This window comes from Pseudopodoces humilis, chromosome 5, assembly GCF_049639895.1.
Source record: "Pseudopodoces humilis isolate 2021_Gansu_Grassland_sample_001 chromosome 5, ASM4963989v1, whole genome shotgun sequence".
Lineage (NCBI taxonomy): Eukaryota > Metazoa > Chordata > Aves > Passeriformes > Paridae > Pseudopodoces > Pseudopodoces humilis.
Window position 1 is genome coordinate 70,887,259 of NC_142204.1, and position 21,550 is coordinate 70,908,808.

At 43.5% G+C, this 21,550-nt stretch overlaps 1 protein-coding gene across 3 annotated transcripts in view; it reads right to left on the reverse strand.

The window, feature by feature from the left end:
- CHCHD3 (coiled-coil-helix-coiled-coil-helix domain containing 3) overlaps positions 1–21,550 on the reverse strand; it is a 122,012-nt gene that overhangs the window by 13,877 nt on the left and 86,585 nt on the right. For all 3 annotated transcript variants that reach the window (XM_088055208.1, XM_014259704.2, XM_005530977.3), the window contains exon 6: positions 10,666–10,736. In XM_088055208.1, coding sequence (XP_087911334.1) covers positions 10,666–10,736 — 71 coding nt within the window. The remainder of the gene's footprint in view (positions 1–10,665; positions 10,737–21,550) is intronic.

Below are 21,550 nucleotides of genomic sequence, written 5' to 3' on the forward strand. Positions count from 1 at the left end.
GGTATCACTTGAGCTCAGCCTTACTCACTCAGAAAAGAATTATTTAATGAAGACTGGCGAGATTCCACTTGGCTCTTCAGGAGAACACAAGTCAAGGATCAGCAAACAATGCCATGTGCTACAATTCCTTACTATTTACTCCTAATAAGGAATTTGGAGGAGGTTTCTGAAGGTTTGGGGAAGCGAAGGAATCGAGGCTCTCCTCAGCTCCAGCTCATGGAAAAGCAGATTCGGTCTCTGGGGGGTTGAATTGATGCTTTGCTGATATTTCTCATAGAAGAAGCTGAAGCCACTACCTGGATATATTAACTACCATTACATGGTAGTGTAAACCCCAATGTTTCTAATTTTTAAAGGAAAAAATAATTCTGCACTGGTTTGAAACCCGGTTCTGTGCAAAGGTGGCAAAAAAGACAGAGTTTCGTCCACTAAAATGACCCATTTTAATGTTAGCCCTGTCCTGCATTGAATTTTCCACAGTAACTTTACATCACTGTGTGTGTAAAGCACACAGACACACAAAAAAACCAAACACAGACCTAAATGAGCAGCATAAACCAAACCCAGGACAGCAAAGCACATTCTGGATTTATTACTGCCACTTCTCTCCCAAGAGCTACAACTCACTGCAGGCTTTGTAAAAGCCCAACATCACACCATCATCCCCAAACCCTGGTGATAAAATCTTCACTGAGCCTCACACTAAAAAAAAAACAAGCCCTAAACCAAGCAGTTTTGCCTTTCTAAAGGTGCTAAATAATATGTTCTAACAAGCAGACACTTTTCTCCTCTCTAGCAAAGGTCAACTACAGCACTCAACACAAAGCACCACAAGACACTAACTCGTGGCACATTATTATCCAAATATTACTCTCCAGAGCAATATATATTTAACTATTCTCTTCAGCTATAAAAGGCCCCAAAACCCTGTTAACTGACCACAAAAATAAAAGATATTATGGGCAGAAGCAGCGTCCAGAAAAAGCAATCACCAGTTAAACACTTCAAGCCTCGCCGCTCGCGTGGGTGACGATTACTCGAGGGAACTGAAGGTTGTAATCTTAAGAGATAGCAGAATAAATGCCAATTTTTCATTTGGGCATGAAGTTATTTAAGAAAACAAGCTTGGATTCACTCTGCTAAGCCACAAAGGCCACGTGTGATTCCACAAGTCTTGGATTGGGATGAGGCCGAGCCACTCTTTTCATAAAGCATAATTGGCTGGGCTGCAACGAAAATCAAATGTCATCAACTCCAACAAAGAGCAAAAAAACCCACCCAGATTGTGCTACTGGGCCTTGCTCTAATACATCTTAGCCCTAATGTGATGTACAGTGTGCTACAGAAACACAAATCAGAATGTCCTCAACATCCTTTGTGGCACCCCAGGAAGGAAAATGTTCCTCTCACCAGGACCAGGTCAGGAACTGGAGCTGGAAGGGTGTGCTGGAAATGACAACATTCACATTTTTTCATTATTCTTGTGATTTAAATTATCTTTTAAATTTTCAAGTAATTTTTCACTGCCTGTTGGTGTTTCCCTTGGGCTGTTGTAAGACATGACAACAAAGATGCTCCCAGGGCTGGAGACCCTGGGAGAGCTAGGAGTGCTCACCCAGAGAGGAGAAGGATCCAGGGAGAGCTTCCAGCACATTCCAGGGCCTGAAGGAGCTCCAGGAGAGCTGGAGAGGGACTGGGGACAAGGCCTGGAGGGACAGGACACAGGGAATGGCTTCCACTGCCAGAGGGCAGGGATGGATGGGATCTGGGGAAGGAATTGCTGGCTGGGCTGGAATTCCCAGAGCAGCCGTGGCTGCCCCTGGATCCCTGGAATGTCCAAGGCTGGGTTGGACATTGGGCCTTGGAGCAGCCTGGGACAGTGGAAGGTGTCCCAGCCATAGCAGGAGTGGCACTGGATGGTCTGGAATGTCTCTTCCCACCCAAACCATTCCCTGGATCTCTGAGGGCACCAGGGGAGCGGTTTGAGGCAGAGGGTCCTGATGGAAACCTCAGTGCCAGCTCACAAAGCCCTTTCAAAGGTCTCTCCTCACCCCCTCCGTGTGCTGGCAGCATTAATTAGACACTGGCTCATTTAACAGAACTTCCCTCTGCTCCAAGAAAGTCGTTCTTGTGTTTTATAACCTCAGCACAGATGATTTTCAAGCTCCTGTTTCTTTCTGCAAGGTCTCCAGGTAGTTTGGTAAAGGGATGCTTTTAAGTTAAAGCAGCTCAAGTTTAGATTAAACTTTAGATTAACCACTCACATTTTTCCCAGTTAGGTCGTGCCCCTTGATTTCAATTGGTTCTCACTAAAGTTTTCTGCTAATTGCTGCTGAGTGAAGAATTCAGCTTTCTGCAGCTGATCTTGTTAAAAAGGATGGTGCCAGGCTGAGAGAAGGAAGACAGTTCTGAAACCTGGCGATCATTGCCATCACACTGGGATTTTTGGGTTTGTTTTGAAGTGGCTTAAATGCAACAGTCTGAAATAATCCTCACAGAACAGCCATAATTTAGGGGAAAATGCATCAGTGATGGGAATTGTAAGAGAAACAGCATTTTTTTACCACAGACCTTTCCTCCTCCTGCTCCTGGCATCACTTGTGCAAGCAGATATAATTTCAGTGACCTCTTTCATTCCATACAAACAAAAAAGGTCTCTTTTGTGGGTGCTGCCACTAGAAACCAGCAGGATTTTCTCACCTTCACCCCATTCGGTGGGAAAGGTGAATCCACTTAAAAGTTGAGGAGGGAATAAGTGCAAAAACATCCCCAAAAGGTACAGGGAGCTCAGAGAGACAATAATGAACATAATTAGAGTTAGTTATTGTTTGCTCTACTCACAACCCTATTTTATAATGCTCCTGCCAGCAGAGCTGCTTTATGGGATGTCTTTTTCATGCAGCAACCTTTTCATAAATCAAAACCCCAAAGCAATACCAGGCAGTTTCTCCTCCAGCCTGTTTGAAAATAAAAGTTAACACTGAGCCCTGGCTGTTATCAATCTTCATAAATGTGTCCATGATACAGCAAATCTGTTCCATATTACCCCAGCTCTGCTCCTAATGCATGCACAGGAGCAAACCCAGGGGCTTAATGGAGCTCCTAAATGGCTTGGAAGTGGGAGCCACGTTAAGTGGCAAGGGAAGTTTGAAAGGAATAACTGCTTTTCTCATTTCTTTCGATACAGGATGAAATTATTCCCCTTCCAGATTGAAAAATGTGTGTTGTGCTACAATGGGAATTTTCAAACACAGAATAGAGACCCCAGGAAAATGTGGGTCGTGTTCAAGGAACTGCAGCAAGAAGGGGAATTATCAGTATTTCAGTATTTCAGAGATCTGTGGGACTGAGGGGTTTTATATTCAAGGACTGAACTGAAAATCTGACAGAATTAATAAACTCACTGCAGTGGTACCCACACCCCCTGAAGGAGGAGAAGGGGGAGCTGATTAGTCTTCATTTCTATTTTCCAGGGCCCAAAGGGGCTCCAGGAGAGCTGGAGAGGGACTGGGGACAAGGCCTGGAGGGACAGGACACAGGGAATGGCTTCCACTGCCAGAGGGCAGGGATGGATGGGATCTGGGGAAGGAATTGCTGCCTGGGCTGGAATTGCCAGAGCAGCTGTGGCTGCCCCTGGATCCCTGGAATGTCCAAGGCCAGGTTGGACAGGGCTGGGAGCAGCCTGGGACAGTGGGAGGTGTCCCTGCCCATGGATGGGGTGGCACTGGATTTCCTTTAAGGTCCCTTCCCACCCAAACCATTCTGTGATCCTACGATTTAACCATTTCACAAGAAACCTAAATACTCATTTTACAAACCTCATTTTCTGAGTCCGACAGCCCTTTGCAACAAAAGCCAAAATTTGATATTATTTCCCCAAATATTTACTGCCTACTTTGCCTTTAAACTGTGATTTCCCTCAGGTGCAGTCCAAGCAGAATGGCTGTGGCGTATTTTTTACCCCTGATTTTCCAACACTACTGGAAAGGAGATTAAAATAAAAGAGGGGAGCCACACATCATGTGGTAACAGAGATAACTGGTAATCATTCTTCATCCTGTACCAAGGAACAGGTGAATTTTCCTTAAAAAAAATCCCCACACCAGCTCTGGGAAACATTCTCCCTTCCCCAAAGAGAGGTCTGTGCTGGAGGCTCCCAAAGAGATTTGTAGGATTTGATCCTACAGACGGTTTGGCCTCATTAAAAACATCCTTAGAAAAGGTATTTGCAAATCTCAGCCACAAAAGATTAGGAAATACAGAACAAATTAATAATAAAAAGGAGCTTCTGTGGGGTTTAACCTCCCAGCTTTAATGCTGTAATTGGGAAATCAGCAACTCGTGTTTGGAGGAAATCCCAACAAAGGATAAGGCATTAAAACAAGAGGCTTTATTCCTTGTTTGGAATAAAGCTGGGGAGGGAGCAGGGAGCCAGATGTGCCCTGGCAGAGCCTGGAATGCCAAACACACCGGGAGGAGCCGCTCATTCCCCAGGAGCAGCTCCCAAAGCCGCAGCCAGGGCAGGGATTGGCCCCAAGGAGGGCATCCAGGAATTCTCCTGGATCTGCTCCTGGATCTGCTCTGGCTGATTCCCAGCGCTCCAGAGCAGAACCACAACCAGTTCCCGAGGACATCCAGGAATTTTCCCAGCACTGGGCTGATTCCCAGCGCTCCAGAGTAGAACCACAACCAGTTCCACCGAGGTGTGAGGGCAGAGCTTCACTCGCTGCTTTCAACTCTGTAAAATTCCTTTGTGTTCCTCTGTAAGCAAATGGAGAAAAGCAGCAGGGGCTGAACACGTTTCTCTTCCCAACACACCCACCCTGAACAGGAAAAGGATTTTCTGAACAGGGAAAGGACCTGCAGATCATGAAATCACGGAGTGGTTCAGCTTGGGAAAGATCATCAAGATCATCCAGTTCCAACTCCTCTCCCACAGGCAAATTTTCCCACACAATTATCCCACAGTATCCTACAATAATTATCCTGTTCTACCTGTCCCCCCTCCCAGAAAATCTTTTATTTTACTTATCAGTTCATATAAAATAAAACAAAAAGCCCTATTCCTGACTCGGTGATTTACAAACATTAATTTTAAGATTGCTTTCTCCATTACAGAGAGTAAAGGATCTCACTGTGGGAGAAGCTGGGGATAGCCTGAGGGGAGATTTAAAAAATGTACCCATGATTTCTAGAAAGGGGAAAAAAAAAGATTATGCCAAACATGGAAAGAATTGACTTGCCCTCTTTATTAATGTGCTATTTAAATTTTGAATAATGCATTTTAAAAGTTAATGTAACTCTCAAAAAACACTGTTAGAGCTTCAGTCCTGCTTCCTGACCAAACAAGCACTTTTAAATTTCACATCAGAGCGCAGAGATCTCAATGAAAACACATCCCCATGCAGAGATTCTCTGTGAAAGAGAAACACACAGATATTCCACCAGTTTGTTCCGAAGGAATCCGCATCCAGCTCCAAATGCACAATTCCTGTTTCACCCAGCCCTGCTGAGACCCCTCGCTCCTCATGGGCTGCACTGATCAAAGGAACGAGGTTCAGGATCTGTGTGAATGCAGGGAAACCCAAAGCTGTCATGTATGAAGTGACACAGGGAAACACACTCTAAGTGGCTTTAGGGAATTCTGAGATTCCAAAGGATAACTGGGAAATGGCCAGTTAATCCAGAATAAGGATTCTCTTATTTGTTTAGAGGTGTAGAGAACTGAGACAGGGGAGCTGCTGCCCACACAAGTCCCCTCTTTAAACTGGAGCTGGTTGATGATTTTAAGGTCCCTGGGTGAAAGCACAATCCCTTCCACAAAGCAGAGAAAGACCAGGAGATTTCCTGAGCGAGCTCTGCTCCTGCATCCCTCAGGTGAATTCAAGAGGAGCAAACCCTGACTGAAAGAACTGAGCAAAAAAAAAAGATTTTATTCAAAAGGAATAGGGTTTGGGATGGGCAACAAGAGGCTGGAAAGATTTATTCAAGTCTCTTTACCGATGTCTCCTCCCACCTGAAGCAGAATCCAGACTGGATTCAAGCTAAGGGGGGGGACAGCATCAATTCCATGCTGGAAACTGCAATTACACTTGGCTTGTGCAGTGAAATGTGTTTGAGATCAGACACCTCTGCTTGAAGCACCTTTAGAAACTCTGCTGGTGTCAGCACAGCTGTGTATGAAGAGGTGCTAGAGCAGAAAGAGAAATAAGATCTTTGGGTACCTCTGTTGCTAAGAAAAGCTGAGCTGAGTTATGTTGTTTAATTCTTTAATTCCCAGCATCACTGACAAACAGCTCACACCTCTCTAAGGATGTCAGGAGTAACTTGGGATCATCATCCCCAGGCAGAACACTTGACAAAAAAATCAAGGATACCACCAGGAACAGCATCATGAGAGCAAACAACCCTGCAATGATTCTGTCCTGACAAAGCACCACCTATATTTGCTGTATTTGTAAGAGAAAAAATTAATTCAGGAGCTTTCTGTGCAGAGCTCACTGCCCTTGGCTAAGCAAAAAAAGATTAACTAAAGGCACAAAACCTGCAGGATTTTTTTTTGTAGCTTCCCTATTTTCTGTTGTTGAAAAAACAGTGTGTGGTATTTCATAAATAACCGGTAATTTGTAGTTTTAAACTATGTTTCAAAAGCAGCTGCTTTTAATTCAGGGCCAGGTTGGATGGGCTGGAGAAACTTGGTCTAGGGAAGGTGCCCCAAGGCAGGGGTGGAATGGGATGAGCTTTAAGGTCCCTTCCACCCAAACCATTTCGGGAATCAATGATGTTATTTAATGTACAACTGCTACAAACTGGAAGTCTGGGTCTGCACAAGGAGAAATAAAGCACAAATTCTTTGCCTGGCTGTCTGCAGCACAGATTTCCACGTTACTGAGGCACGTGAGTGCAGCACGATGGTGACTGAAGATATTTGCATTAAGGAACTATCGATATTCCTAATTTACAGGCAGTGCAAGAGCCCTTCAAAAGTCACCACATGTGCCCCAACATCAGAAGGGTGATGGGGAAATAAAGCCACACGTCCCTGGACTCGGTCCAAAGTCATCAATAAAAAGCTGATTTTCTCTCCACCCTGGTTTTTTTTCCCCCCTCAGTGTCCAGAGAACTGGCACCACTGCTTTGTGAGACAATTATATCTGAATATCCAAGTGTTGCTGTTATTAATTTACTGTGCTTTCATTACGCTCCTTCTCAGCTCACAACAGCATCAGGAAATACTGAGAGTATTTCAAATATTCACAGCTGAACATCAAACAGAACTTCATGGGGGAGGTGTCCATGGCAGGGGGTGGAACTGGATGATCCTTAAGGTCCTTTCCAGCCCAAACCACTCTGTGATTTCATGATGATAACAAAGCCTTAAATTTTATTTCCAGTAAAAATTAACAACCCAGGTATTGTGATAGAGAAATCCTAATTAAAGGAAGATATGATATTGTCATTTATTCCCATTCATTCTATGGGAATTGATGGAGAGAGTCACAGCCAAAAGATTCATAATGAAGGGATAAAACCCCCTAAAATCTGTGATTCAGAATGAACACCCAAAACTTCCAGTGGATGCAGAGGATCCTCTGGATTACAGCTGTCACTGTCCAAGCAAACTTTGGGGAATTAATTCCATTATTGGGGGAACCTCACCCCAAACTGATCAGACAATCCCCCAGGAGGATTTAGGGTTCCCATCAGCCTGGATGGCTTGGAATGAAGTTTTTCCCAAAAAAAATCCCAGCAGCAAGAAGCAATTCCATGTTTTCCACGAGAGCAGCGGAGCAGGAGAGGAATGGCAGAATATTTAGGAAAAAGCACTAATGCACAGCTATGAATTCTAAATATACCACCAGAAATCAAAACCCACCAAAGATAAAAAACATTTATTTTAGGCTGCCTTTACCCTCTCTGCTTCTTAAATGAATAATGAAGATGTCACTTAGCTCGAGACACCATGGGGGAATAAAATGTCACCACTGCAGCTGCTGAATTTCCCACCCCCAGCCCTCCAAATTAAGGGAAAAAAACCACAAAACAAAGGGAGAATTTGATTAGGAAAAGTTCAAATCCTTGCCCAAAGCCCGGTTCTTCCTGTAACGTTGCATTCTTCAATTCTTGTGTAAACTCCTCATTATAACAGAGCCATCTTCATAATGGAATAATTGGGGTTATAATGTAACTGTGGGAAGATAATTCCAGCTTTGGGAGGGGCAGCATGGCCCTGTAATGTTGTTTTAATGTGATTTGGGGAGTGCAGGAACTGCCTGAACCTGCTCGTTTAGGATTTGATCAATGGGAATTAGGCTCGTAAAGAGATGAAGCATTTGATAATTCCCAATTTGATCAATGTGAATCAGGGCCTTCGTGGAGATAAAACATTCCTCATGGACATTTGGAATATCAGGTTAATGCAGGAAACAACAGGAACTGCAGACACAAGACTTGCCAGGTCTCTGATCCAAACCCATGTGGGATATTTGTATTTTTCCCCTTTTAATGCAGTTTAATTATCCCTAAAGACTGATGAAGCCACGGCTGATGTAATTTCAGGGATTAAATGGAGGAAGGAAAATCCAGGAAATATTTAATATGCAACAACACCGTCCACTTCTTGCTCTTGGAAATGTTGCAGCTTAAAAAGTGGAAGAAATTCAAGTTATATCACTAAAACTGGGTACCTAATTCTAGACATGCCTAAAATAAAGTCAGACTATTTGCTAATAACACCACAATTAGATCCATTAATCTTGCACTTGGAACCTGCAATCACAGGCAGCACATGGCTTTATGCATTAACAAAATTTAGCAGCTCAACCTTATTTAATTCTTCTTTTACAGCCAATTAAACAACTCTTTAAACACCACTGGAGCCTCTGTCCTCTCAATCCTCACGTGCAATTAAACTGCACATGAGAAGCGCCTGTGACACCGAAAGAGCATCTTTGGGTCTCACTAAATCATTCCTCATTTATCCATCAAGTTCCATAAAAGAGGCAGTGATAAAATAACATCTCCTGCATTGAAACCTTCAATAAAAAAGACACGGTGTTTAAAAGGATTTTATGTAAGGAAAAACCTTTACATTGTAAAGTAATATTGGTATTTCAGGCACTTCATCAAATCTGCCACAATTTATGTGCATATTTCAGGCACCTTTTTATTTCCTGGTTTGGTTTTTTTTTCCTTTTGTTTTCTTGGAAGGCAATGGACCAATACTGGATCCGCTGATTTAAAAATTCCAAGTAATTTTTAGGAAATTTGATTTCAAATTCAAAAGCAGCACAGTAATTGCAGTACTGCTATTACAGACCAGTCAAATGGATGATTTCAACTCACACCTTTAGTTTCTAGAAAATTAAGTGTTAGGAATGTGATTCCCTGTCAAAATCCCCCTCAGCAAATATTCCTTGATTTCTGCATCCCATAAAATGGTTCTCTTAAATTTCATTGATGCTCAGGAATGGCTCCTGCTCTATCACTCAGCTCCATTTGTGCACAAAAAGGAACCCAAAGTATTTGATTTACTCAGGAAATCTTTTCTGTATCAGGAGGAAAAACCCAATCCCAAACCCATCTCCCACCTCTGCCCACTAAACCCACCCAGAGCTCTTCAGCAAAACTTCCAATCCCAACAAAACCTTCTTTTGGAATAATGCATGTGAAATGAGGCAATCATTTCATTTGGAAAGCTGAAAAAAATCCCACCGGAACAGGGGAAGGAGACACCCAGGTGGGAATTTTATCCCAGCCTTCCTGGATTTCCAGACATGATGGAAAACCCTCCAAATTATGTTTAAATCAGACTTTGATCAATGGTCATCCTGTCCCTCTTGTTTAAGGGACAGATTAATTTAGTGCTCAATATACTCTGCACCATTAAACACTACAAAATTTTTATATATACACCAGAGAACATTCAACCATTCATGCTGTTAAGAGATAAAATGAGTTTTTCTTAGACTTTAAAATTTTATTTGTATCATTATCAGCAGCTCAGAAAGGACTTTTCTCTTCCTGCTCATCAAAAATCAAAACAAAACACAAAGCAGAAGAAAATCCCTCCACAGATCTACAAAAATCGTGGCAGAATAATTCATTTTCTGCAGCATTTCTTGGTTAGAGGAGAGAATTGAGGCTGTAAAAAGTTCTGTGTCCTCACTAAAATGATAAATGGAACCTCGAGCCTGAGGGATGAGGGCAGCCCAAAGGGAAGGTCCAAGGCTAAGGGTCACTGTCATTTTGATCCATCAATTACCAGATCTTCACTTCACTTTCTTCAGGACTAATAAAAATTATTTAATTTGACCTTCACTGTTGAGGGCAAAGTGAAATTCCTCATTTAAATCCACCCCGTGCTGCGATTGTGATGCAAAGCTGGAATCCCATTTTTGGTGCTCCATCAGAGAAAGGGAATCTATTTTTAGGGTATTTCACGCTTCTTATCAACTATAAATTAATGAATGTATACAAAGTGTGCATCCCATTTCTCTGCAGCTTTTGGTTCCTATACATTGGCCTCCAAATTCTCCCAAATTCCCTCCTTTAAGGAACCAGAGGGACTGATAGGATCTGTGAGGGGGTGAAAGGGGAATTACTGTGCATTTTAATGTGGCAAGAACTCATCCAGCTGCCAGGAAATAAACAGAAGGGACTCACTTGAACCGAGATGAGACTTCATCAGCAGCTTTTTGGTATTGCTCAGTGGTGACTTTGTAGAACTGGGCACTCTGGAAAACAAACAGAATAAATACAGATGTCAGTTAGCATTGTCTACAGGTATGCTAATATCTCGTCAATAAAGCTGATTTTGGATTTAAGTTGTTTCAAAAACCCCTCAAAACCTAACCACAAAATGACAAAGTTTCAGAAAGCACTTTTTTTTTGGTTTTTTTTTAATATTTTTTTTTGTAAGTGTGCCCTGATTCTGCAAAACAAATGGCTCTTGGGGAAGAAACTCTAAAGGGACATGAGGTAAAAATCCCGTATTTAGCACAAGGTGTTCCTGGAGTCTTTGCAACTTCTTCATTAGCAATCAAAACCAAAATACTGATTCTTGATTTCTTTGCAGTGCCCTGTTTGTGTTCCTCACACACTTCTCCCCCCACCTCACAGGCGACACTCGAGCCAAGCTTCAAATAAATTAACGATGGCTCGACTTTCCCTTTTTGCTCTGTGCCTCGAGAACGCCTCTCTAAGGAGTTCCTGGAATATTCCAAACTCCCAGGTTGCTTCAATCAGTTGCTAATTTTAATTTTTAAAGTCAGGTGGCTTCAGAACAGATTTTCACCTCCCCTAAACCCAGGGATGGCTTTGACTTGGTCCTAAAAACCATTCATTTCCAAAGTACAGGTGAGAGATGCTCACCAAGCAACAGAAGATTTTTAGGTGTGAAAATGCTGTGCCAGGGGAGCCTCAGCTTCAATTTGGGAAAATTCCTTCATGGAAAGGGTGGTGAGGCATTGGAGCAGCTGCAGGGGTGGAGTCCCCGTCCCTGGAGGGATTTAAAGCCATGTGGAGGTGGCACTTGGGGACGTGGCTCAGTGGTGACCTTGGCGGTGCTGGGAATGGTTGGATTTGATAATCTTAAAGGTCTTTTCCAGCCTAAAGAACTCTGTGATCCTACAGCCTGAGATAAATGGCTGGAATGTTGTTTTGCTTCATGTCTCAATAACAGAGAGGTGGCATTTTTCAGGAGGTTTTTATAGCCTCGGCACAGCTGGACCTCTGCTGTCATAACCAAGGCACCTGGCTGCCCAGCTGGAGGGAGAAAGCAAAGTTTAAGCAGCTCAAAACTTCTTTGAAACCATTTTCCTCGGAATGCTGGTGAAACAGGGTGTGGAGAGGCAAAAACATTGTGCTGCCACTTGCAAGAACTCTGGTGTAGCTTTGAGTCATCGGCATCCCAGGGAGTGATGTTAACATGGCAACAAAATCCTGACAAGCCCACACTGTGTGATTACATCAAAAGCAGCTGAATCCGCATTTTAACAACCTGGGACTTTATCCCGTGCTTTGGAGTTATTGATGCCTCAATATTGATTTGGCATCTTTCAAATATTTAACTTGTGTCAGGCTGAGGGAGAGCTGGGAATGTTCATCCTGGAGAAGAGAAGGTTCTGGGAGAGCTCAGAGCCCCTAAAGGGGCTCCAGGAGAGCTGGAGAGGGACTGGGGACAAGGCCTGGAGGGACAGGACACAGGGAATGGCTTCCCACTGCCAGAGGACAGGGATGGATGGGATCTGGGGAAGGAATTGCTGGCTGGGCTGGAATTCCCAGAGCAGCTGTGGCTGCCCCTGGATCCCTGGAAGTGTCCCAGGCCAGGTTGGATGGGGCTGGGAATAACCTGGGACAGTGGGAGGTGCCCCTGCCCATGGATGGGGTGGCACTGGATGTCCTTTAAGGTCCCTTCCCACCCAAACCATTCCATGATTCCATAACACACATGGATGCCACGATCCTGTCCATGGGAAGCACCATTCCAATTTTAATTTTGGGTAAAATAAAGCAGTTTCGCTTAAGACGTTGATGTATGGAAAAGCAATATGACAAAAACATTTTTAGGGAGGGGAAAAAAAACGGAAAAGACTTTAAGTGGAGAGATCACTCTTCCATAAAAGTCACAGATGACACAGGTCTGTGGTCACTGGGTGAGTAAACATGTCCTGAGGAATATTTATCATTTTATGAGCAGTGCAGGTCTCACTCCTGAAATTCCAAAAGAGGTAAGCACCAACTACAAAAAAAATTGCAAAGAGAAACATTTTTCCCTCCCACTTAAAGTTTTCATCTTCCAAGCTTCTTCCTTGAGAACGATAATCTTGAAATGTACCGAAATCAGTGAATAAAATGGCAGCTCCAGACAGGGGTAAAATTGTATTGCAGGGCTAATATTTTCTCCCAAATGAAAACAAATTGGGTGAGAGGCGCTGCAGACAAAGGTCAGGCCCGGCTCAGGAGGAGCAGAGAGCTCTGCTGTGGTCCCCACTGCCAGCCCCACACCTCATCGCTCACTCCCCGCTTCCCACGCACACCACCAGCGCTCGTTTATTTCTTCATAAATCATCCGTGAGCAAAGGGAAGTGAAATTCTCCTCACACCAGCGAAACTGGCATCCAGCAATCCCAGCTGTCCCATCCCAGCCAGGCCCAGGAGGATGGGGTGGGATGAGATGGGATGGGATGGGATGGGATGGGATGGGATGGGATGGGATGGGATGGGATGGGATGGGATGGGATGGGATGGGATGGGATGAGCCCGTGATGGGCGGCAGGGCGAGCGTGGCCAGAGCAGGGCTGAGATGATGAATGGTTCTCCATCACCCCCTGTCCCCTCCCAGGCCAACATGGACTAGAATCTTATTTAGGCTGCCATTTATCTTTCTTTGGCCTGGTCAATAAAGATGAACACAACAGTTGTAAGGATCGATTGCAATTTTTTCTCATTTTCAAGCATGAAGGAGCATTTCTGACATAAAAACAATATTCAGGGTGTACTTGTTCTGCTTTTTAATTGCAGTTCAAGTGATCAACTGAGCTGCTCTGTATGCCCAGAAGTTTTAATCCTACAAGCTATCAAGAAATCATTTGTTATCTTAGATGAAGTGTGCTGTTTGTTGGTTCAGGTCTACCATTGAAATTCACTCAGATTCTCTTTTAGAGATAAACTCCCTGTAACCCAGAGATGAAGTTTCGTTTTCCAAGTCCTCCCTAATCCTTCAGATAAAAGTGCAGTGGTCATTTCCCTAAAAACATAAAGATAAAAAAGATAAAAAATGCTGCTATAACATAATTTCCTCATCTCCAGATAAAGCAGACATTTATTATCCTCATCCCTGGAAGCATCCATGGCCAGGTTGGACGGGGCTTGGAACACCCTGGGATAGTGGGAGGTGTCCCTGCCATGGCAGGGGTGGCACTGGATAAGTTTAAAGTCCCCTTCAAACCCAAATCCAGCAGTTTTGGCCCAAAAATAATGAAGATACTGCAGTAAAATTGAGTAGCAAGTGGTGCCTTTTCCAAAGCCACCCTCAAAGTGAACTGAGAGAAACAGGCTGAACGAGAAGTTAAAGAGAACTTCAATTTTAATTCTAAATCCATCCAATTTGCCCTGATATGTACACAGAGCCACAGAAAATATAAATAAGGCCAGAAGTCAGGAAGAGAAAAATGAGATCTGGCCACGGGTGAAAGTGTTTTCACCACATCTGCCACCGAATTAATTTTCCCTGAGAGAAAGTGGGAGCAGAAGCTTCTTAAAGCTGGAGGAATAAGGGGAGAATTATTTCTCTCAACAGCTCTGATTTCAAAGGTCTGTGTAAGAAAATAAATGCCTGGAGCCCCTCAGAAGGTCACTGTTTTGTCTGCATGGGGGAGCTCAAAGCATGAGTACACCTTTCACTCTGTGAAGGCTGAAAACCTTCAGATTTGCAAGCAGGGAAAGTTCTGAGAGCTCCTGTGTCATCCAAGCTGACAGAAGATTATCAAAAGAACCAGGAGAACTTGAGATCCCTCATTTAATTTCACCAGAGATACCTCACCTATATGCACGACTTTATTACAAATGTGGTGGAACTGTTTTTACTGCAGACAGACCACGACTGATTTTGGCATTGAATTCTTGCTTTTAAACCCTTAAAGCTCTGAAGAGATTCATTATGACAGTAACATTCATGAAATCTGTTTAATTTTTTTTTTTAATTAAATTTAATAGTTATGTAGTTAACAGTTGATTTGACAAAGGAAAAAAAAGACTTTTGACTTGCATACAAAAGAGACAAATCTGCCCTTTGCTTCAAGTTAGTGCTGGGAAAGACAAAAACGAGCCCAGCTTGACTCCAGCTCAGCTCAGCACCTGCTCCACCCACCAAAGGAACCAAGGGCTTGGGCTGTTTGGCACCTTTGAGAATCAGGGGAGAATTTTTAATTTAAAGACCTCTCTCTCCTTCTCATCCTCCCCCACGGAAAGACTCAAAGCATCGGCAGGCGAAGATTATCCTGTTCCCTGAATGGCAAATTGGGAAGTTTTCTGTGCCTCTTTTTAATCCATTTCTGCTGCAGTTAAGCTTCTTTTCTCCCTTAATTGTACTTGTGGCCATTTCATCTCAGGATCTTTAATGAAGCCATTTGTGGATAATAGGGAGCATTTTGTTTTAATCATCCTGTTGACACAGGGCCCGAGATCTGAATGGCCTTAAAAGAGATTTCCAAAGCCACGAGGAAATTGTTTCACTTATTTTAGTCCAGACTCAAGACTGACCAGGTTGCTCCAAGTCCCATCCTTAGACTTGGACATTCCAGGGATCCAGGGGCAGCCAGAGCTGCTCTGGGAATTCCAGCCCAGCCAGGAATTCCTTCCCCAGATCCCATCCATCCCTGCCCTCTGGCAGTGGGAAGCCATTCCCTGTGTCCTGTCCCTCCAGGCCTTGTCCCCAGTCCCTCTCCAGGCCTTGGAATGTGCTGGAAGCTCTCCCTGGATCCTTCCCTTCTCCAGGAGAACATTCCCAGCTCTCCCAGCCTGGCTCCAGAGCAGAGGGGCTCCAGCTCTGGGGCCTCCTCTGGACTACAGAGAAAAAAGCAAGATTAGAAGAAATAAACTTTTAAAAATCCTGTCATGTTTCATCCTTGGAACTGCCACCAAGTGAGTGAGGAGAGAAGGAATTAGGGAAGAAAAGAGAATGAAAAAAAAGAATAAAACCATCAGCTGTTCTGTGCCTCTACCACAGTTCCAAATTACATTAAATTATAGATTTATAAATATGACCATTCCAATGGCATTTTCATTTGAATTTAAAGCCTCTATTTGTCCCTGAATTGATTTTAATAAGCTATGGAAAACCGAGCATTTAGCATCAGACAGCTTTCCCAAGTAACACTGCATCTTCATTCTGCCTCCAAATGATCTATGGATGAGGGAATTTCTTCTGAAATGTCAGCAGATCAAGCCTGTGCTTGAATTTTTAGATAAGTTATTCTTTATACAAGTTCTGACTGCTCTCATTTGATCCAGCTGCTCTAGTCAGTCAATTGGTGCAGTTTTTATTGCAGAGATGAAACTAAGGATGTCCAAATCCACATTCAGAGATCCTCCATAACACTTAAGACTTCTACTCTTGATTTAAATCCCATTATGAGCTCCTTTTTAATGAGGGGACTGACTGTCCCTCACTGGGGGACAGTCTCTCTCTCTGGATCTGCCACAGGGCTGAAAATCAGGTTTTTATGAAATCTATCCAAATAGAGCATCTTTCCACAAAAAAATGGTTGCTGCCCAAAGCAAACCAGTTTTCCAGTCCTGAACTACAGTGCCTTTGGAGAAGGACCCAACAAATCCCTTCCACCACAATTCAGGACAACTCAGGGACTAAAGATGAATGGACAGAGCAGGGGATGAGCTTTCACAGCAGAGGAGAACTGTTTTATGTGCAGTAAGTGGGAGAAGTGGTTACAAGCCAGGGAAAGAGAATTCAAACTGAAAGAAAAGTATCACAGGAAAAAAAAATAAAAGAAGCAAAGGAAGCAACCTGGGATCCTGGACTGAGCCTACAGAGGACACCCAGGTAAGGAAGCTGAGACTAAGGCAATTATCAGGATTTTGGTGGTGCTTGCCTAGAGCTCCCAAGTTCAAATTCAAGTGCAATTCCCTCTCTTCTGCCTTTAGAAAACTTCCTTTCTCCGCTGTGTCCTGGAAGAAGCTGGGTCAGGACCAGGCTGACCCTGGGACAGAAGAGATGCCTGAACTGTTACAGACTGCAGGGAGGATTTGGGACACCCAAAACCACCCAGTACTTGTCCCTGCAGAGAGATAAAACCTAAAAAGTACCCAAAGGTGTTGAAAATACCACAGACCCACCCAAACAAAAACCTGGAAGGTGTCCCTGCCATGGAATGAGATGATGTTTATGGTCCCAAACCAATCCATGAAAACAAAGGAGCAACATGTGCTCCGCCTGGCAAACATCCTGCAGGAAGGAAATTCACTTCCCATCAGTGTTTGCTTGATTCCATGATGGGTGCTTGTCAAAGATTGCAGTGATATTCAAAGATGTCAAAGATATTCAGAATGCAGCAAGAAGGGTAAAATATTTAACTCAGTTATTAGCAAAAAATGGGGGGAAAGAGAGTGATTTTTGACCTTTTCTTTTGAATTAAAACTCAGTTTTTCAGGCATCACTAACTAATGCCTTTAACTGCAACTATTAATGGCTCTGAAGTTTCTCCCCAGCCATGCCTCACTTCACTTTTCTGCCCTGCTAGAACATCGATCTCTAATTTGTTAACACTCAGAGCTGCCAAAGAAAATGAAAACCTTTGTGAAAAGGACAAATCTATTCCAAGTTCTTACAGCTATTCAGCCAAGCAGCTAATCTGCATGTAATTGTAGTAGTGGTGTTAATACAAATGTGCTCAGGCTTAGAGATGCACCTGAAAATGCACAAGTGTATTTATGGCCCCTCCTGATGACAAGAAGCCTCATTTAAATCATTCCCATTTACAATTTCCCTTCTCAGCTCAGCCCTGTCACTATTCCGTGGTTGGAATTATGTTTTCCCAATGGGGTTATTTCTCCATGCCCTAAAGGGGGCTTTGCCCCCCAAAATGAACGTGGTACATCTTTGAGGACATGGGAATGGGAATTGCTGCTGCCAGGGGTGATGCCCAAGAAATCTAAGTTGGGAATTCCCTTCTGTTGGTGGCATCGGGTGCAGACGGCAGCACAGGAATGAGGATTTTTAATTCCTGTTGCTGGTTGCTTTCATGGAATTAATTCTTAGATACTGGTCCAATGGGCCACTTAAGCAAAGCAAAAACCTCACCAGAGGGAATCACACCAGCTCAAAGCAAACCAGGATCAGCACGAATCCCAAAATCCTGGAATGGTTTGGGATGGAAGGAACCTTCAAGATTATCCAGCTCCAATCCCCTGCCATGGGCAGGGACACCTCCCACTAGCCCAGGTTGCCCAGGGTCCCATCCAGGAATGGCTGTGACTCCCAGGGATATCCCAGTGTTTTATCCCAAGGTACAGAGCTGTCCATGCTGCACGTGTCATTTCCAAACACTCGGCCTAAATCTCCCATTCCATTCCTGCACAGCTCAGCTCATCCCACATGGATGACTCCCACAAAGTCCTGAGGTGTTGGAGAGTCAAAGGAAAACAATTTGAGGTCATCCATGAAGGGGTTTTGGCAAAACTCCAGCAGAGACGGCGCTGAGTCCAGGGCAGCCCTTCCATGGTCTACAGCAGCCACGATTTTAAGAGGAAATCTCAAAGTCAGAGAAAATCTGGGGAAATCCCTTTAACCACCACTCGTTTCCAACTCTTTTTGGCCAGCTTTTGGAGGCAGAGACCCCATGAAAATGGTCAAAAAAGTACTTCCCTATAAGGGCAGTTAAGGGACAGGGATTATAGGGGTTGTGGTATCTCCAGCCTTGGAGGTCCCCAAAAATCCCCCTCTGTCCAAGCCCTCAGCAATCTGCTCCAGGCAGGTGCTTGGACTTCCCAAGGCCCCTTGCAGTGGGAACAACTCCATAAATATGGAAACTCGGATCTGCTATCAGGGTGAAAATCTCTTTTGGCTTGTAGATGTGCAATCTGCTCTGCAGCTGGAGGTGAAATTCATCTTGTGGCAGCAGCCCAACAGAAAGAATCACAGATTAGCTCTGTCTTCTTTCAAATCAATGGAAAATAGCTGGGTTTAGCTCTGTTTATTAGATCTCCCCCATCACTGCTGCCTGAGATTGGCTGCCTCGGGCCATAATGAGTGCAAGATTACCATTTTTTGAAAAGCACAAATAACATTCACATGCCAGCCCGAAAGAGACCACAAATAAAGTTCCTGAAAGAAATTCTAAAATATTCTGTCTCTTTCAATCCAACAGCCCTGGCAACAGTGTCATGGCACAGGCTTCTTGCTGTTTCTCTCACTGCTTTAAAAAGTTTTGTTTGTGGTTTTTTGAGCTGGCATTTGTGGGAACTTTCCTCAGGAACCAGTTTGATCAATCCTATCCAATTCTCATTTTGTGGAATTATGAGCTGAAGTATCCAAATAGGATGAGTTTGATATTCAAAACCACTTTAATATTTGCATTTGGCCAGAGCAATGAACTTCTTGGTATGTTGCTGCCACAAATAACCTGAATTTTGGTGTCACTGTGCAAACTTCATGATCTAAATGAAAACACCCACAAGAAAAGGCAGAAAATCTGATACCAACTGACTGAGAACTGATGCTGTTACAACAAAAGCCAAACTGTAAAATTCTACACATCAATAACAGGCTTTGGTGATGGTGAAGAACTAAAAAACTTCAAACATGGTTTCTGGCAGCTGCTTTGAACGCCAGGTGAGAGCAGTGAGGAGGTATCAGCACTGCTACAATGAAAATGCTGAGGATATAAAAAATCCCTGATGAAAAAAACAATGTAGGTATTTGTTTGGATTTGCTGAATCCAAGAAAACTGCATTTAACACTCAGATTAGATGGAGACCTCTGCTCAAATTTCATTTAGTGAAGTAAGAAAGACAATGAGCTCTGAGAACGTTTAAATCAAAGTAATGTGAGAATTTTTCAGTGCTCTTCCAAGAGTGGATCCCAGCAGAGTCACTGAGCTCAGGGACTGCCTCCTGAAGGAAAAGCAGCCACAGCTAAAGCAGGTGGGCTCTCCCTAAAAACCTGCTCAGAAAAATTCCAGGGCCTAGGAAAATGAAAGCATGACCCAGTGGAATTATCAGCACCAAATAATTTGATCTGGAAGTTTAAAAAGTCACTGCATTGCTCTCAATAAGGCAAAACCCACAAAATTACTACAAGCTGTATGACACATGATGCCAAATAATTCAAACACAGACTCCTACAAACCTTCCTAATTTGTATCTGTGATTTGTGACCTCTGAAGATGATTCCCACTCTTTCCTGAGCTCCTTTTTCCTGCATTCCTCACGGGTTCTGTTGATTCCCGTTCCCATCTCCCTCCCGCAGCGCATCGCTGAAGCCAGGGCTGTTATTCTGTATTTCTGCATTTGGGGGATGCTCTGTCCTACAGAGAGCTTTTTTCCCACTGTAACCTTTATTTTTCCTGCCATTCCAAGTGTTCCATTGTGCTGCACACTTTTCTGCCTTTCTCCAGACTTTCCACCTTTTCCCTCCTTGGCCTGAACAGACTTCCAGTTATTTTTGTGAATGCACTTTGTGTCACACACATTGACCCCCTACCACAGCCATTTCTTTTAGGAAAATCTGTGAACTCAACATTTCCCTGTGTAGGGTTAGGTCTAGCCAATCCCTGCATCCATCCTGGAATTTGTCTTTTAGGATGGGATTCACCCCTGGAAGTGTCCAAGGCCAGGTTGAACGGGGCTTGGAGCACCCTGGGATGGTGGGAGGTGTCCCATCCGTGGAACTGGATGGGCTTTAAGGTCCCTCCCAACCCAAAGCACTCCGAGATTTACAAAGACACCACAATTTAGACCCACAAACTCTCTGTTACAGACTCTTGTGCTGTCCAGAAAACACCTCACAACTGAGAGAAGAACTCCACAGTTCTTCCAAAAAGCCACAAACACAACCACAATTTACAAGTCTCCTTCACTCCTCACAGCAACAAGTCCGGCTGGATAAATTCCATCTCTATTGATTCCCCAGCTGTCTGATAACATATGGAAATACTTGTAAGTTTGGATTTTTGTATTTTATTTTATGAAGTGTGAGAGCATTGTGCGTGAACTTGATATAATCGATATTTTTTCATCTTTTTATCCCTCCAAAGTATAAAAGTGACTCTCAAAAGCTCCCACATCTTTGATCTGGGCAGCTACGAGAAAAACATCCCTTTTGCTACTCTAAAACCTGGAATTACCTCATAGGAACAATGCTCTCATGGACAGGGTGGGACTTTTGGGTTGTCCTGTGCAGGGCCACGTATTCCTGCTAGCAGTAATTGTATTTATGGCACCTGCACCCTGAAATTTCCCATTAATTCTATCTTCAAATTCTTAAAGCTGGCAAGAAGAGGAGTAAAACACTGCCAGTAAACTCAAGTCACATAAAAAGAGGTTCACATGTCTGAAAACTTTTAATTGCATCAGCTACTGCAGTAAAAAGACATCAAATGTCCCCTCAGACACTGGCACAATCCTTGTTCTGTCAACCACTGGTAAAACTCCCACTTCAAAAATATGCCACATGCTGCATGGTACAAACACACACAGCACTTTACACTGATTTTCCAATATAAAAGCACGGGTCTTGTAAGGATTCTTCAGTTTTTCATGAAGTTCTTTCAATTTTACAAGTAACTGAAATAATCTCTTGTCAGTTAATGGCAACAATACAAAGAAAAAAATTCATTGATGTTTTCTGAATTTAAAAGGGTCATTTACTGCTTTTTAAAAAGCCTTTAAAAAAACCCAATTTCTGCACATTTTCTAACAAAAGGAAGCCCAGCCTCTACCATTATCCAATAACTCATCTCACCTATACACAGCATTATTTTGTTTTGCTCAGTTGAGATCCCACTGAAACACTCCTGCCTGCTCAGCCACA